Raw genomic sequence first — 18,038 nt, 5'->3', positions numbered from 1 at the left:
ACTGTTTTGACTTGTTGCCTTGGCCTTTTGGCAAATTCGAAATGTTGCTCGGCATTTCGGAGTGGGCAACATGTTGATGCCGGAGTGCGCATGTCCATGTCCTTGGACTCACACACATCCTGGCAACATGTTTCCGGATCTCTCTCTCTCTCTCTTTCGTTACGGCGGAGTTTTTCTCGAGGCGCCGCTGGTTGTTTTGATTTGCGCGCCGCTTGTTTATGTTTGCCCATCCTGACAGGTGGTTGTCGCATATGTGTGAGTGAATGCCGCAATATTTATGGACAGCAATTGCTCAATGTCGTCCATTGTCTGGCCCTCAAACTCCAAAGAATCTAACTCCAGTTACTAGTCTTACACAGATAAAAACGGATTCATCTATTTGTATTAAGTACTATAATAGGGAAATAGCAAAGCACTTAAACTAATCATTATGATAAAACTTCTGGATCATATTGCCATCCCTTTTTTCAAGGAAATGTAAAACAAATATAGAAATAATTTTGAAGACTTATTTAATATGAATGTATAGTCAATAGTGAATCTAATTTGAGGTAATATAAGACAGGTACTAGCTATTCCTGTGCTTTCTAATTAAATAAACGCATCCTTTTTTGGCTAAGCGATACAAACTAAAACAAGGATATAGTATTAAATCGTTATAGGAATTTGCAATGGCGCTAGCTCTAAGGATTACAATCGCCCTTAGAGTAAAGATACATTTTTTCCACTGTGTAGATCCCACTCCCCAGTAGCAGTCCTATCTGCCAGCTTAATCCCATCGCGAGTCCGCACTTGCTGGCATTCTCGCATTCCTGCAAGCGTCAATTTATCATTCCCGGCTGGCATTTATGTGTTCGAGCTGTTTTTGGAGCCGTATTACCTCTCCTCTAATTGTTTCCCTGCTGTATCTGTATCTGTTTTGGGACGGACAAGAGGCATATTCAATTCGCGAAAAATATCCCTGGATCCCTGAGTTCCTCCCACGGGGAATCCAAAAATGTTTTTAAATGTACAACATTGTTTTGCTGGGCTCTCGTTCTCCCCATTTTTTGTTTTGCAGACTTCATGCATTCTCCACCTGTCGCTGTCACTTTCAATGGGAGCTTTCATTGGCCGAGTGCCAATTGGCCAAGTTCGTTGTGCCCGATTCGAGGGCCCAAATCGGATCGGATCGGTGGAACTTTAGCGACTAGTGACAACCGACTGGCGACTGGCCGTCTGCCATATGGAGAGAAAACGCTATGCGAGTCCTGCGGCGCTGCAGCATAATTCGCCCCATGCAGTTTCGTAAGCAGCTTAAGGACAGTGAAGCCTCGTCTTTGGTCGCCCACTTTTCAACTTCCAAATGCCCGACATCGAAACTCAACCACCCACCCAAACCCCGCGATGCGACAGTGTTGCTACATAAATCACTTTTCCATTCGCTTGCCCCACGCTTTTGCATAGACACCAAAGTACAGTTGCCCGCTGCGAAAGTTGAAAAATGTAGAATTTCGAGCAGGGGTTTCCAAAAAGGGAATTATGCTCTCAAATACTGATTGCAAATATAGACCTTTTTACAGTTTCAATAAGAACTTGTAACACATGTCGAGCTACCTTTAAAAACTAACAAAAATTTATTGTAATAAAATGGTTTGTGATTTAAATCGCTTAATATATAAGCCTAAATTGTTGCATAAATCGATTTTAAAGACTCAAATGTACTTTATTACCTTTTAAAAGTTAAAGGTTCGAAAACATTGAAAAAAAAAACTTTACAAACCTCTGCCTTTTTAAAAAGGTTTAAAGCACTGTCGGTTTTTGGTTGTCTTGAATTAAGGTTTCGTTTAGGAGCTTCTTTCGCTCGATTGCTCTCACTGAAATGAGACTAGCTGCCATCCATTGCCCCTTCGTCTTTCGTACGACATCCTGCATCCTGAGCCCTGAATCCAGAATCCAGAATACAGAAGTCTCCATCCTAGTCCTAGACCTAGACCTGGGGTCCAAAACAAAGCTTAATCGCACACAAAGCCAATTGCCCGGCTTCTATCTCACTTTTTCTTAGCTAAAAGGGACAAAACGAAGCCACGCACTTGTAGTTACAAAGCGGATACTCATTTAAGTTGATTCACCGCACCAACAACTGCACAAAGGACGCGAGGACGCGACGTCAGCCAATGACACTTTATGACAATTGCACTTGGCGGCTGCTCCTGATGATGAAGGAAGATGGGGGGCCGTATTCCCGGGCTATAGGTCCACAAAACAGGGTCGGCTTTCTCTTGGGGCAGCCGAACAAAGCAGCCAACGAGGACACAACAAGAACAAACAAGTGAAAATCATTCAGGGAAAACTGCCGTCTGCCAACTCCATCTCGAAAGGAAATCCGCGTACGCTGGGGAGCGCAGAAAATGCTACGCAAAATAAAACAAATGGAATGGATATAGTCGTGTTTGGACTATATGATACCTGGTATTGAGAAAAATATAGCCTACTTTTGGGAACACTTTTTTATGTTGCTTAATCCTTTTTAAATTAAGGACAAAATAAAAGCGAAACTCATCGATGAGTTTATAGGTAGGATAGATTTCAATTATGGCAGTAATCCGTATGGGATCATAAACAATTCCGCTGTTATCCAGATCCCCATAAGACGCAGTATACCTTTTAACTATACGAATACCAAGTATGTTCACAAAAACAAAAAGGAATCGTAAACAAAATGCCGGAAAAGGCAAAAAAACATGGCGACAAAGACGACGGCGACTATGGCGATGGCGGTGGCGATGGCGATGACTATAGCGATGACTCCAAACCACGTGCTCCATATGCTGCACATGAGGCGAATGCGAATGCGAAGTGCCATATGGCGGAGATCGGGGAAATGGGTGGTGTACTGGAGATGAGAGCGGCCCGACGTCGCCGAGATAATGACTTTTTGTCTCTGCTCGAATGTCACTTGATGTTTGTGGGCCCTTCGCTAGTGTGCCTTCGCTTCCTGGCTACACTCGCAAAAATGAAATTGGTATCATAAAATGCGTTCAAACCAACATCACCTGAAGTTTTCTACACTTGAAAAAAGTATTTGAAAACTATAAGAGAGATTCAGTGTATAGTCAGTTTACTTTTTATAAGAAAACTTGTTTATTTCTTTGTAATTTTTTCTAAACTTGTCTACACATAAAAAATAGTATTAGAAAACAATTACAGTGACGCGGTGTATTCAATAGATTGTGTAACTTTTAAAATGAAAACTTGGGAATTATAAGCACACACTTATAGGCAAGTCTTGGTAATTGAATTTAGAATTTTTTTCAAAATTATATTATTCAGCATTTAAAATTTTCTCTTGTAACCAAGTTTCCTCGGAGTGTAGTGTTTTCCTATACTTTGTTGCTTTGCTGCCTCCTGTCTTTGTTGTCGCAGTTTTCGTTTTTATGCCTCGAGGTCATTCAAGTTCAACCCGCTACTGCCGCCTTCTGATTAATTGGCCATGAGGAAGTGAGTTTGCTGGCGAAGCACACCGGCAGGGAAGCATGCTTCTCGCATGGCAGAAAGTTGGCGAGGCCTTGAATGTCATAGAGAGCTGAGGGTGTGGATCTCATTTCCAAGCCTACACTCTCACCGATGGGGACAAAATTTTTCTACTCTTTTACATTTGGTTTCCCATAAAATTAAAAAAAAAAAAATCTAAAAAAAAATTGGAAAAGACTAAAAGACGCAGTGTGATCGAAACAACCATGCCGGCGGTTACCTATAAGACTCACACTTTTCCCCAACAGCGACGTCTGGTCCCCAATCTGATGCGCGCCATAGTCAACATCCTGGCGGACGCCCAGCGACCCATGAGCGACATCGAGCTGGCATCCATCTTGGGTAACCATTATCGTCGCAGAGATCTCGATTTCTTTCGGCAAATTCAACTCAATTTGCGCGATGGCGTAGACTACGGCATCCTAAGACGCCAGCGAAACCGTTTCTCACTGCGTTCACGACGACTGAGCGAACTGATGTCCACTCTGGGTTCATCAATTCGCCGCTAAGTGGGATTCCAAAAAAACAACCCATTCACACACATCGGACTAAAACACCCAAAAAAGAAAAACTAGGATGGTACCCGAAACATTTAAATACACTCCAAGTCACACAATTTATTTTGGCTTTTATTGTTTTGCAAACTTTTTGAAGGATTTGGTATGCAGATCACTGAAGAGCTAATCTTTTCAAATGTTATATATCAAATTAGAGCTCTAAACCCCTTAAGCACATCATCCAAAAAAATGAATACTTAAATTGAAGGAGGTACAATAGACATTTCAGCAAATACACTTAGTTTAAAAATTGGGAAATCTCATTTAAAGTTTGTTCACTAAGCGTAGATATAATTCATTTTGTATGGATTTAATTGCCTTGATGTCTACACACTCTCAAGCACACCATCGTTCAGGTGCGCAAATAATTCCTATTTTGCGACCCCAATGGGAGGCAGCGATTTTGACACGCCAGATTAACCCTCTGGTGGCAAACGCTTTTTGTGGCAAATATTTGCGGTTATCTAAATGAAATGCATGGCATGGCTATCCGGTGGGGTGAGTCTAAACCGCTGGTTGATATTTGCATTGCACCGCGAAATGTGCAATTAAATCATAAATTAAGCGGTAAAAATCAAACATTATCCTGGGGAGAGTAGTGTGCACTTTTGAGAGGTGAAAAAAGTATTAAGTTTCGGGGTTATGTCAAACTTTTAAGCTCATTTTGTTTCATTTTTCCAAACGCACTTTTCCCCGAGGCCAGAGGCTTTTTGGTCAAATGCCATTATGAACTTTGAATTATGAATATTTATGCACACAAATCGAAATGTGCGTGTGCAGATGCATATGTAGTATTTCAATTGTTTGGCCATTGCAATTGTCGCGATCTAGATATGCAATTCCAATTTGAGTTCAATCAACATGATTTGACCAACAACTAACATGGCTTTTGATTATTTTCGAATTTGGCGATTAATGAATTTTAATTTATAAGATAACAATGGCATTTTATAATCGAACTCTTTTTAATTTCCTTTTACAAATTTTTTCCTGCCACTGTAAATTGCAAATCAAGATAAAATGCACTGAAAGTAAATGAGGCAAACTAAAACATATTATATTAGTTTCATATTCATTACAAATCTGTGGCAAACCCACATTTACAGCATTGCCCAAGTTAAATGAAAGTCCCGTGCAAGACAATATCGATTCCCACTTCGAATCACAAATTCATGAATCGTCCCCAATGTTGGGCGCCATACGAATGGGAATAATTGATTATGCGAACGACTTCGTGATGAGGCGATTGCCCGTTATTATTTTAGCCGCTCCGTGTAATTGCAAACGGAAGCGGAAATGCTCGTCAGCCATAAATTTGCTCAACTCTAAAAACCAACAACAAACCAACAGCAAACCAAAGGAAAGCAAACCGAAAAAAGCAAAACCGCAGACAGAGACTGCTGGGGGCATCCTGAAATGGTAAATAAATTATGCATTAAAGGCCATTGCGTTGATGATTTATGCAGAAGACCTGAAACCAGTAGCAACTACAAAAAAAAAAAAAAAAAAAAAAAAGTTGCAGTTAATAAACTCCGAGAATGGTGACCATGGCGAAAAACAACAGGCGGACTAACACTTGCAACTTCAAGCTGTTGCAGGTTGCAAGTTCAAGGGGCACGGGCTGAGCGGAGTTCAAGAGCTTCAGAATTGGACTTGGCCAGGATATAAAGTTGGCAAGGTGGTTCCCAGGAACCTTTAACCTGAGACTCACTTGGCAGGAAAAGGAGCCAACACTCGGTACTTGTACATTTTTTATAAGCAAAAACAAACCATAAAAAAAGAAAACAAGGAAAGGGCTCATTTTGAATGACTGACTTTTAAAATACTTTTTAAATTTTGTTGAAATAATAATTAAATTGATAAATTGTGAAAGGAAAAATAATGTTGCTTTAACGTTTAGTTTTAACGTTAACATAATTCTTTTGATTTTTTTGTTTTTGATGCTGAAAGTGACATTCAGAACATAATCCAAATTAGTAGAGTAAATAAATACTTATATATATTGTAAATATTAAATTTCGTTTGAAGCAATTTTTTGAGTTTTATGAAAACCTGTAAACAGTTGTGATACTTTTTGTAAGGGCATAGAAATAAGCGACCACGAAACATATGAGCAAAAGTTGCCAAGTCGTAGCAAGTTTGCTGAGTGCTTTTGTTGTTGCTGCTGGCAGGCACGCACAATTAAATCAAATTACCTCGAGTGCACTTGGCGCTTTTTCACAGTCGTCGTCGCTAGAGTCGGAGTTGTTGGATTTGGCTCGGGTTCAGGTTGGAATATCGGGCTTGGGCCCTCTGCAATTAAGCTTTGTGTTGAGTGTCAGACTTTGTTTGGGCTTTATATTCACCCTTTTGCCGCTTTCGCCGCCCCTCCAAGTGAACATCCTTCAGAAGGATGTGCCAGTGTGTGAATTGCTTCCGGCATTGGTCAATGAACCTGCTAAGCCATTTCGTTTTTTCTACCACCAATAATTTGGACACCAACTAAACCAGTTATTATTTTCACAAGTGCTATCTGTCAGAGGTTGCGGAGGTAACTAAGTTAACCACACGATATGTGGGGGAGTTTTGCGGATTATTCGATTAGGAGCCCGCATATGCCCCGAAATCCAGATTGAAATTGCATCGGTTTTTGCGAGGTGAAGGGGGGGAGGGGCTTTAATTGAAATCGCAGTTCAGCCGGGCGGACAATGCAGCACCGGAAACCAGAGCGGTAAAAAAAAAAAAAAATTCGCAAAAAACAGGAACTCGATTCGGAGCACACGTCAGGGAATCGAGTTGACATATTCATATGGGGCGAGGTGCAACGGGCAACTTTACCACCACCTCCTTTCCCCCGTTGGACAAAAGGCGAACAATATGGGACGCTGATGACAGAGTGACAGGGCAAAGGAAAAGAACAGCAGCAGCAGCACGAGTTGGGGTGAAGGCAGCGACGATGAAAGAAGCATTACGGCAGCTGAATATGCTCTCCCGAATCCCCGGGGATACGACTCACGAGGGGTGAGGAATTGGGAGGACAGGACCCGGACACGGACACTCACTTGGAGTTCAGGACTCGGGACAGGGGACTCTGGGCACAGGATACCGGGGAACACGTAGAGAAAACAATCATACTTATTTGTTTTTTGTTTTATTCATGCAGGCTCTAGCATTCAAATATCATTATTTTGTATTTCTATTAATTTAAAAGCCGTTAATTTGTTTAGTTGGAACTTAATATGAAGACTCTTGTGCACTGCTTAAAAAAACGTTAAATACCTAAACACAACTTGCTTAATAACAATTAAGCAAAGAATAAAGCAATAATTTATAAAACAAAATAAGGTAAAGTGAAAAAGCAGTCATTATATTTCTTAATATCTTAAACAACTGCGTTGCTCTGCTAGATTACTGCTTTGTTTTTGATATTCTAAAAACAACGCTTGTTATATTAAAGTATAATAAAAAAAATAAAGAAATGCTTTGAGAAAACCTAAGTCTGTGTTGTCAGGCTATATCAGATACTGAAGCTATTATTTTCGCTCACTGCACTACCCTTATGCCAGCATGTGGCTATGAAAACCTCAAAATGTGAAAACCGAAATTAAATTTACATCAAAAAGGAGCGAAAAGGACAAAGGGGCAGGAGCAACATGTGAGGGTGGACCTGCCTTCATTGCGGGGGGTGTATGGTGTGGCCATTGTAATTTTATTAGGTGAGAAATGTTCGAGGGGGGAGGTGAGTGTCGTGGTGTCAGGCACCACTGCAAGCCAAAATAAATAAGCAAAATATGGTCAGACGCCACTGGCTCGCTGCGTATGCGTATGCGTTTCCGTTTCCGTTTTCCGGGGGCTCTCCATTCTCCCGTCCCCCATTTCTTTCCATTCCACTCCGTTCCGTTCCATTTCAGTTCGTTTCAGTCCACCCGGGGGCGCCACATTAAATTAGTTCTGACACGTAAATGCGTTTAGCAGCGGGCCAGAGTTTTTGTGTGCCCCTGCTGGATGTCCGCCCTTATTTCCGTCTTGACTTCTACATCTATTACTCCCAGTTTCACTCCCACTCGCCCCCGAAAACTTTCCGGGGGGTAGGCATTCCTGGAATTTTGTAGCATAATTTCCAGCCTGTCACTCCACGCTCCACTGAAATATGCGAATAAATTACACAAACACCAGGCAACGGCCGACGAATGCACACAATTTATGGCCCAACACAAACCAAAGTGTGTGCAATTAACCTGAAATTAAATGATTGTTATTATTGCTGATTGTATAGGTGTTCATGGGTGGGGTTGTGACGTTAATTCGTTAATTGGGTGGTCATTCCGCAGGAAGGAAGTGTTGCTGGTTTATGACTCGGTGCTAGAACCCTATTTAGTAACTCCCCTTTGCAGTGAATTTTTTTAAATTGTTTTCCCTGCTTTTGTTTCTAACCGTATTTTCTGACATGTTTTGGGCTTTTATATTCTTATACTTTACTTGTTTACTTTTTGGAATTAATAAAACCTTAAATTTAGCAAACTTAAAACGACTATTTTGTTGTTGTCCTCTTATTCTGTTTAGCTGGTATCTTTTCTTGGCTTAACTCCTATACTTAAAACCACTTTACCTATTTCTAGGAGTTATTATCTGCTCTATTTTTGTTTGTTAAGTTTTGTTCTCTGCCTATTAGGCATAATACTCAACAAATTTCAAGCAGCCTTAAGCCCCTAGTTACAACCTCCTCGTCGTTGCAACCACGCTACAATGCCTTATTGCTTGGCAAGAAAACAGGAATCTAAGGAAGCATTGTTCTTCTTGCAGATACCTTGGAGTCCTTGGACTCGCTCCCTCTGTTCCTCTGTCCTTTCAACAACACCCTGCCTTCCCGCCAACATAACATACCTTCTGAATGCAGCCAGGAGCTGCATCATCGGCTAATCCGGCCTGCGTGTGCGGAGCTCCGAGTTCGAGCTCAGCATTCCGTTGACACGCAACATTATGGCCAGCTCAGTCCAGTTCAAATGCCGAAGGATCAAGCAGCCTGTGAACTATTAACATTTAAACTCAGCTCCTTTCGCACACATGCCTCCTCTGCGTTTGGTTCACGCTTCTCTTCATGCAATGCCATGACAAATGGCAGCCAGCTCATCCTTGCGGAGCAATGAAACTCAGTGAATTGAAGTCCTTGCCTTGCACTGCGAATAACAAGTTAAATAGATGACATAATAAAATTTTCTTAAAAGTTTCCAAAGCCATCTGAGATCATATTTGGTTTAGTAAGGGATTGTAAAGATTATTAATTATTAATATTGTTAACAGAACACGATATTAGAAATAGTATTATATATTAAGAGTACAAATGTCATGGTTAAAAAGAATTTTCAAATTATAAGTAGTTCATACGTAACAATGGAAAATTAGCCAAAAAGTATCTAACAAAATGTCTGCTTACTTTATGTGATGATTTTGACAAAAGTATCTTATTGATTGAAAAAAGAAAATGTTTAATTTGTAAACATTTTCCCTCAGTGTTAAGTTGCGAAAGGGGCAGCAGGACAATGGACACCGGGATTCCTGAGCCAACGATGAGAAGAGATATTTATGAATCACATGAGCTCAGTAAATCATCGCTCAGCTGGGTCGCTCCGTTTTCCTGGCATCCTGGCATCCTCGCAGCCTGGACTCGTCTTCCGTCTGTTTCTTTCGGTTGGAAAAAGAGTCAACAGGTTCGGTTTCGACGGTGGCAACATCCAATGGCAATGGCGTTGAAGCAACAAACTTTGGACTGGGCCCGGCCTCATCGAAGTGCCTCTGATCCTTGAGTGGCGGCAACAAAATACAATTATGACAGGACCCAGGGAGTTGCAGCATGCAAATAAGTTGATGACCATATATACGGCAGACAAAGCTGACGATGAGATGGTTTGAGTGTGACGCCAGTGGAGGCTCCTCCTCGGTGCTCCAGTTCCAGTTTTACTTTCATTCCGGTCGAGGCCAGCTGCTGCGTCACCGGGTCGTTCACCCTGTTGCTCCTCATTTCTCTCCGGGAATTGGCTACTTTGATATTTTCTAGCTAGATGTACATTGTTTCAAGGGTTGGTAAACGCCTAAGTCTTTGATTTTTCAAAAAAAATTCTAATAATTTGAAAATTTAAAGTAGATTTCGATCCCAAATTTGGGTAGAGAAAATTATTCGGGAAGTGATCTTAGCTCTTAGCTCTTTTTCTGCACATTATCTTCAAGAACTTAGTTTGTTTTTTGAGCTCAAATGGTTTTGGACATACCACTTTTATATTTCCAGTACATTATAATTTTTTGGATAGTATCATTATCAACTGTTTTTGAACATATAACATATATAGTTGGAAAAAAATGTAAAAATGTTATAATTATTCGTTTTTTCCCCAATGGTGGAAAAAAAAAAATATTTTCAAATAAGTTGTGGTTCGAAAAATTAGACTTATATTATATATCTTAGGTTTCTATGTTGATTTGCAGTAAACTAGGTTTCAGTTAACAGACTTTAACTAGGCAAATATAAGTTATAAATGAAAGATTTCGACAACTAAGATACATCTTAATGAATTTCCATTATTATAATTGAAAAAAAAACTTAAGTAAGGCTAGCTATTTTCCATGCTAGTCTTTGGCGCTATTTGCGAACGGTTGTTGCCAGCACAGACGGGCGGCTTTTGGAGAAGGAGGCAGTTGTTCCGGGCTCAAAGGAGCAGTGCGTCGCCATGCTGATTACCAGGCCATACCCCCGGGCCACTCTGTCCACTGTTTACCCATTTCATCAGCGACAACAGCAACATCCAGAGCAACAGCAGCATCTCCCTCCTTTTATAAGAACAGTGCAACCACCCACTAGCTTGGCGCCACTTTGTCGCGACGCTTTTTATAATTGAAGCAAATTGTTAGTTGAGTTGGCATTCACTCGTCGTCATCGTTCTCCACCTCCTCCTCCTCCTCCCCCCCTTCCCCTCATCTTTTCATCCTTGTGCTGTTGTTATTGTCCTTGCATTCTGAGAGATGCCACCAACCACCAACCATCCTCCTTTCTGGCCTCGCGTTGTGGCATTCCAATTACAAAACAATCATGATGAGCTCTAGATACTCGCCACTCTGCACACAATAGCTAGTTAACTGAACAGATCCGAACAACCGCCGACCGCCTAAGTGACTGAATGACTGCCCGACGACCAACTCATCGTACTGGGTGGAAAGATGAATGCTTAAATTGATAAACACAAAGTTGAATGCAAAAATTTAATGGCTGGGATAGCACAATTTCAATGCGAATGAGAAGTTGGGCCATTAAAAAGATAAATCAGAGGGTTGGCAAATAAAATACAAAGTTTATAGGTCGAATTAAAGTTGAATTGTTGGCTTAGCTTCGAATGAACTAATATGTACGTGTTCATCTTCATCATACAATACTAAAAGGTGCTAGTTCGTACAATTTATAGATGTACTCAAAAGTTAGGTATTAATGGACCTTAAAATTATTTAATGGAAGATTACAAATAAAATACTAATGCCGCGAATTCTTTATGAAATTATTTAGAATTGACACTATAGAATAAAAAATAGAATGGCATTTGCCCCGTTTTAAATACTTGGCTCACCAATCCGATCCGCCTTCGCCCGCCCATTAATCGAGATGCATGGAAAACTACAATTTTTTATTTACTTGAATAGCTTGCAAATATAAAGCGCTGAACCAGGACAACTCGATTGTATGTGGTTGTTAGAACACCAAAGGGAACATCAGGCAACGAAACATCCTTTGGAGGCAGCAGCTCGACAAATGGCCGGCCCCATTGGGCTTCTATATATATATATTTATATATATATACAAAATTAAATATATATATATATACGTATATGTCATCGTGACTTCATTTGCGGACAGTGGATCGTGGATCTGAGGATTGCGGATCACGCATCACGCATCGGGGATCGCACGCATCACTGGTCCGCGGAACATAGTTCACTTACAATAAAACCATTATTTGCAAGCTCGTCTTTGTGGCACAGGACTCGGGGCTCTGGGGTGTGTGCAACTCACAGGACTACAGTCTCTCACAGCCGCGAGAGCTGTGCTAGCTCAAATATAAAAGGTATGAAGCCAAAGCATATGAAACGTTGAAGTGGTAGGATGCGGTATGTGATATCCAGGATGCAGATTGCAGGATGCAGATTGCAGGATGCAGGATGTGCGGTTTTAGATATGTATGTATCACGGTTGCGGGCGCACATTTCGCAACCGTATAGAGCTTCCTACAATACCCTATCGCTTGCGCCAGGATAATGGCTCCTTCTCCAGCTCCTTGGCGCGTTGGGCGGCCGCCTGATTGCGCCGCATGATCTCCATCTGATCAGTTTCGGACATGAGTGTATACCGATTGCCATCCTTCTTTAGATAACCATTTATGACGGCGGTGTGCAATGTATGCGGCAAATGGCGCTTCAACTCCACCTCCGGCCTTTGGAGTCTCACTGCCAGGGTATTTATAATCTCCGGATAGCTTACGGATCGCATAAGTTCGCGCATCAGTGAGATAACGGCTCTAAATAGATCCGGCAAAGGCTCTTTGCGCCAACGGATACTTTGCCGGGAGGTGCAGCCATTAAGCTGCAATCCCTGCTCCGAAAACTGTGGTGTTGAAGGGTTTAGCGGATTTAGTGGTGCTGCCGGCAGTACTGAGGTCGTCGGCAGAGCCAGCAAGCCAGCGGGTTTGAATACAGGCGCCTCGACATTGAGCCTAAAATCACCAGAATTCTTCGAAGGTTTCGGCAAGAGTCCTCTTCCTTCAGTGGTGGGCATGGTATAAGCAGTGGCATTGGCATTTAACGTGGATTTGGCCGCCGTCAAAAAGATGGATGCAGAGGGCTTCTCCGTTGACGGAGGTTTGCAAAACCAAAGCTCATCCTTCTCCGTTTCTCCATCATCGTGAACCAGCGTTAAGCAGCTCGGACGACCCTTCACATTTAGCGAATCACCATTATTGTCCTGGACAGGGTCATGGGCCGAGTGAACTTGGGCTTGGGTGGTCCATCTTCGGCCACCAAGACCAATTCCAGATCCATGATCGTTGCTCGTGGTGCTGGTGCTGCTGGTGCTACTGGTGCTACTGCTAGTACTGTTCGTACTGCTAAGATCCAAATTGACTGCTAGATCCAGATCAAGATCAAGACCCAGGCCCATTTGTATTTGGTGGGGAAGTGGGCGTTGCTGCTGCATCAGTTGATGGTGATGATGATGATGATGATGATCACCAGTTAGCTGATGATGATGATGATGATGATGATCACCAGTTAGCTTGTGGCTTAAACCCAAATTGAGATTAAGACCCGATGAGAGGCGATTCAGATTAAGTTGTTGTTGAAGTTGCTGCTGCAACTGCTGGTTCAATTGACTTAAATGATTTAACTGGCTCAGCTGATTGAGCTGATTGAGCTGATTGAGCTGATGATTCAAGTGATGATGCGACGCTTGCTGTAATCCAATTGCAGAACCCAATTTCTGGCCCAAAATTAAACTGTGCCGGGCGGCCAGCGCCTGCTGCGGCAAATTGCCGAGCTTATGATGCAAATCTTCCATCGCTTACCTCTTGCCGGGATATTAATTTGCTATCCAATATGTTCCCAAAAGCGTTCTTCGGTAAGAATTCGTTTTAGGAGCTGATCACTGGATGGCGGCTTTAGATTTTTGGGCTTTTGTAGATTTTTGAAATCGTTATCGGTGATGTAATCTTCTTTAAATTTCCTTATTCTTTAATCGTCTTCGTTGGGCTTATCTGCGACTATCTTGTTACGAAAGATACGTTCTGGAGGAAAACCGGGAAATTGGTAGTCTAGACACTGAGAAACAAAAACCCAGCAGAAGAACACGGTACAGATACGTTAATTTACAACAGTTTGCTGTGTGCTGCCGAAAGAGAAAATTTTGCCGATTGAATGAAGGGTGTATGTGTCGTGTTTATATTTTTAGAAGGCTCGAAGTGAAGTGAAGTGAAGTTAGATCGAAAACTGCCTAACTGCCTAACTGCTGAGACCTAGCTGTCTGAGTTTTTTTTTTTACATACAGCAACAAAAATATAGTTAATTGTGGTTAAGCTTAGTGAAAATAAAAATGCAAATACTCAGACAAATAAAATAGTTTAAGGGCTGTTTTCATCAATTTCATACGTTTTTTTTTTCAGTTTAACTCCCCGCAATCATTCTGCGTTTCTGAAAAATGATCTAAACAAAAATACTATTTGCTAAATTGTTAGATTAAATATTGTAAAAACTAAAATAATTTTGGCGACAACCAAAGTAAACTGTAAAATGTTTATAGCTGAAGTACCAAATGTAGCTCTTTTGACCCCAAAAAGAGAGACCAAATGTCTATTATGGGGTGAAAAATGTAACTTTAATATGTACAGTACATAAATAAAAAGAAAACCTCAACAACAAAAGGGCATAACAATTTTGGGACCCGAGCTTTTCGGTTGGGTCGCTTTTAACCCAAAAAAGGATGACTTTGCCGCGGGCCAAAATACAAGCCCAATCCGTTTACCCAAAAAACCATGTAAAACAATATGCCACCGAAGGTCCCAAGATTATGCGATATAAACGAAATGAAAAGGGGGCGCGCGTTTGTTTAGCCTTTGTGATGAGGTGCGAAAAATCACAAGAATTGGATTTCGTTCTTGAATTATGGCCAATCTCGCTCAAGGGGTTTATTCATTTTTTTTTTGTTTTTTTTTTTGTTGCTCTGGTGGGGGGTTTGGGTGTCTGGCAATTGGAAAGCACTAATTTGGTGTGTTGGGATGGAGAATGGGGGGTTGGGCTCAGAAGGGATAATCCGACATTAGTGAGCGACTTTCAATGAATAACCAGTTTGTATTTCGAGTGTTAATGTGCCACGTCACTTCGCTCCATCATCACTGAACGGGTCCGCAGTGTTGGGTAATTTCACAATTTTCAAATTACACACCGCAAAATCTCATTTAGCTGAGTAAAGCCAGTTGACTGGACTAAACTCTGGGACCACACTGCACATACACAGGCACACACACAAATTACTAAATGAGTTGCCCAAGGGGGACTTAGAGTTTGGGCGGTTTCATGGTGGTGGAGATGCTGCATCATTGTAATGTGCTTCGTCCCTCACGCTCGCTTGCCCCGTTCAACGGGCGTGAAAACAACGCACTCGAAGCTGGGAACCTAGGACCTCTAAAAGCACCGAGCTCTCCGAGTCCAAACAGGTATTATCACACATTAAAACGAGTGTGTGTGTGTGTGACAGTCAGTGTTGGGAAGTACCTAGATACTTATAACTAGGTACGTACCCAAATAACAAAGTGAGGTCATTAAAACCTTACCTAGCTAAACAAATACATTTGATTTGATTGAATTGATTTGCGCATACCTTAGAAAAAAGCTAAGTATTTAGCTTCTGAAATATTGGCCTTTAGTTTTGTTTTCAAATTTTTACATTTTGTATTGTGTTCTAGTACCTTTAACAACTCTGGTGCTTCTGTGTGAGTGGGGTGCATATGGCCAAGGACATAAGCGTGACTAAACCCTAAGCGCAGTGACTTCCGCCTCCTCCTTCAGGGGGAAAGGGATGGAGGGATGATGGAGGAGCGTGGCCGCATCCTGTTTGGAGCCTTTATATGCCAGTTGGTGTCGCAACAATCAGTGAACTCAAACAGTCGCTTACACACATGCTCTCTTAGTAGCACAGAGCTTTATATATATACAACAGGGATGTTAAAGGCTACGGAAAATTCCGATTAGATATTTATAACGCTTTCAAAAGGTTTGAAAACCCCAAGTACTCATATAATAATAAAAGTACTCTTTTATCGATAAAGGGTATACTCTAGCAATATATTCAGGAATAATAATACATTTTATATTAAAATAATATCGGACTTAAGCACAACGACAATAAATCGATAAGGAAATAAACCGATACCGAAATAAATCGATAAGGAAAAAAACACTCTTGTATCGGGCTATAACCCAACAACAAATGATAGCTTGGAAATATTTTGGGTATTACTGAAACGACTGAATCTCTAAATTGCCGAAAATTCAGCAGAAATATACTGAAAAACGGGCGGCTGCTACTTGCGATGAAAAATAAATCGACTAAGAAAGAAAAGCACTCTTATATCGATAAAATTTATATAACCCAGCAACAAATGATAGATTGGCAATATGATTTATTTGACCTAACACTTGTATTTGATCATTTATTTCATATGTCATTGATTGCAACATTATTAAAGCCATCTATGCTTTTGTCATCGCTAATCGGACCCAACTGGACCATGTATGCTGCGTACATATACTACATGGTGGGTCAAGGGGGAGAGTTCAATATGCGCCCGAAGCTGACACCACATCAAACACAAAGGACGCGATTGAGGTCGCCCGTCTTAGTCAACGTATCCTTGTTGATATGACCGCAAGCTCAAGGCACTCATATGACAGCATCACACCTCAGGAGGGGTGGGGATTGTTGGATTGTTGGGTTGTTGGATTGTTGGGTTGTTGGATTGTTGGGATGTTGGGTTGTTGGGCTGGGCATTCTGCCTTCGAGTTGCATTTCAATTAGCCCGTTTAGCTACTGGCAAGGAGTCGAGGAGGTTGAGAGACCAACGCAGTTGACACACAAGACGTTCGGGATACGGGGAATGCGTCCACCGATGCCGCACGTCGATCAGCTTGTAGGTGTAGAGCAGAGTAGAGCAGGGTAGAGTGGACTTTGCGGACCGCATCGTCCAGTTGGCCGTTGCTTTGCGGGCTTAACTCCCCGCTCAGTCAGTTAAGTGGGTTGCCATGGGGAGCTGGGAAACTAATTGAGGATTACTTGAAGGAATAATTCTCTACAGGAAACCGATTCTCTCTATCTCGTTACTGTGTTGTTTAAAGCCAGAACTTATTTACCTCAACCAAACGTCTCTAGTACATTAAGTAAAGAATTCTCTTGTAGCAATAGGATAGTGACAGAAAGAAATAGCTTAATAAGTAAGACCTTTGTGAAAAAAAAAGGGAAACGAGCAATTCAGAGGGTTTTAAATTTAAGTACTTACATTTTTATATTTAATATGGAGCACAGTTTATTTAAAATTGTAGCTGTGATTGAAAAACGAAATCCAGGGCACACCTGTTGTCATTATTCAAGTGAATGCAACAATGCCTGGTGCTTTCATGCTTATAAAAAAAAGAAGAACTTTTAATGTATGACCATTGAATTGCTAGTGTAAAATTTTTTTAGTGCTATAGTTCTAGCTCTTTATAGCTTTGTCCCACATTTGAGTAACTTATTATTAAAGTGGTATATTAAATACATTTCTTGGTAGTTTTAGTTGATAATGGTATATTTTTCGATACATTTAAAATTTGTTTTTATCAATTTATTGGCTTTTCCGGCTCCGCCGTCACCCTTTTGATGGCCTGCTCCGCTGACCTGCTCATTAGTCCCTCCTGATGGTTGTTGGATGTGGATTGTTGATTGTGATACCGCTCCCGATCCCGATTTTGGCCACTGGTTCCACTCGAGATCCTCTCCTGCGCTCGGTGGTGTTCCGCGGTGGCGGCGATCGATAAGCTCTCCGGATGGTGGGGATGATCATCGGGGTCCAGGCGACTGGGAACTATCGAGTAGCGATAGTTCTTCACCCGCAGGTAGCCGTAGATTAGGGCATCGTGGAGGCTTACCGTGATCTGGCGCTTGAGCTCCTCATCGCTGCGGTCCAATCGATCGGATACGGCCTCCACGATCTCGGGCTCGGTTAGTGGATGGTCGGCCTCGGCGATCACCTGCAGGATGTTGCTGAAAAGATTCGGGATGAGTTTGCGTCGCGGTGCCCGGTTGTAACTGCTGTGCAACATCCTGGGATCCTTGGGCTATGGGGCGGAGGACAGAGTTCTGAGCTACAAACTACAGCTTGATAAACTGTATTAGGCTTTGCTTTTATGTGACACAAAAAACCACGATGC

General features: G+C 41.7%; 3 protein-coding genes across 5 annotated transcripts; 1 reads left to right on the top strand and 2 right to left on the bottom strand.

Moving 5' to 3' along the window:
* The first annotated feature begins 3,598 nt into the window (after window positions 1-3,598).
* LOC108149918 lies at window positions 3,599-4,129 on the top strand. 2 transcript variants are annotated; one of them, XM_017277834.2, is made up of 2 exons: window positions 3,602-3,702; window positions 3,762-4,129. In XM_017277834.2, the coding sequence occupies exon 2, from the start codon at window positions 3,783-3,785 to the stop codon at window positions 4,020-4,022; it is 240 nt and encodes a 79-aa protein (XP_017133323.1). In that variant the 5' UTR covers window positions 3,602-3,702; window positions 3,762-3,782; the 3' UTR covers window positions 4,023-4,129. The 2 variants fall into 2 exon arrangements, with proteins under 2 accessions (XP_017133322.1, XP_017133323.1); XM_017277833.2 differs by having other exon boundaries at window positions 3,599-4,129.
* Window positions 4,130-11,729: 7,600 nt separating this feature from the next.
* LOC108149914 lies at window positions 11,730-14,047 on the bottom strand. The gene has a single exon (XM_017277827.2). It carries the CDS (start codon window positions 13,636-13,638, stop codon window positions 12,325-12,327), a length of 1,314 nt encoding a protein of 437 aa, XP_017133316.1. The 5' UTR covers window positions 13,639-14,047; the 3' UTR covers window positions 11,730-12,324.
* Window positions 14,048-17,398: 3,351 nt separating this feature from the next.
* Window positions 17,399-18,038, bottom strand: LOC108149916. 2 transcript variants are annotated; one of them, XM_017277830.2, is made up of 2 exons: window positions 17,757-18,038; window positions 17,399-17,692 (listed from the first exon to the last, which is right to left on the bottom strand). In XM_017277830.2, the coding sequence occupies exons 1-2, from the start codon at window positions 17,928-17,930 to the stop codon at window positions 17,513-17,515; spliced, it is 354 nt and encodes a 117-aa protein (XP_017133319.1). In that variant the 5' UTR covers window positions 17,931-18,038; the 3' UTR covers window positions 17,399-17,512. The 2 variants fall into 2 exon arrangements, with proteins under 2 accessions (XP_017133319.1, XP_017133318.1); XM_017277829.2 differs by having other exon boundaries at window positions 17,399-18,035.

The sequence above is a fragment of the Drosophila elegans genome, unplaced genomic scaffold (genome assembly GCF_018152505.1).
Source record: "Drosophila elegans isolate 14027-0461.03 unplaced genomic scaffold, ASM1815250v1 contig_149, whole genome shotgun sequence".
In the NCBI taxonomy this organism is placed as follows: domain Eukaryota; kingdom Metazoa; phylum Arthropoda; class Insecta; order Diptera; family Drosophilidae; genus Drosophila; species Drosophila elegans.
This window is presented reverse-complemented; position numbering and strand designations above follow the sequence as displayed.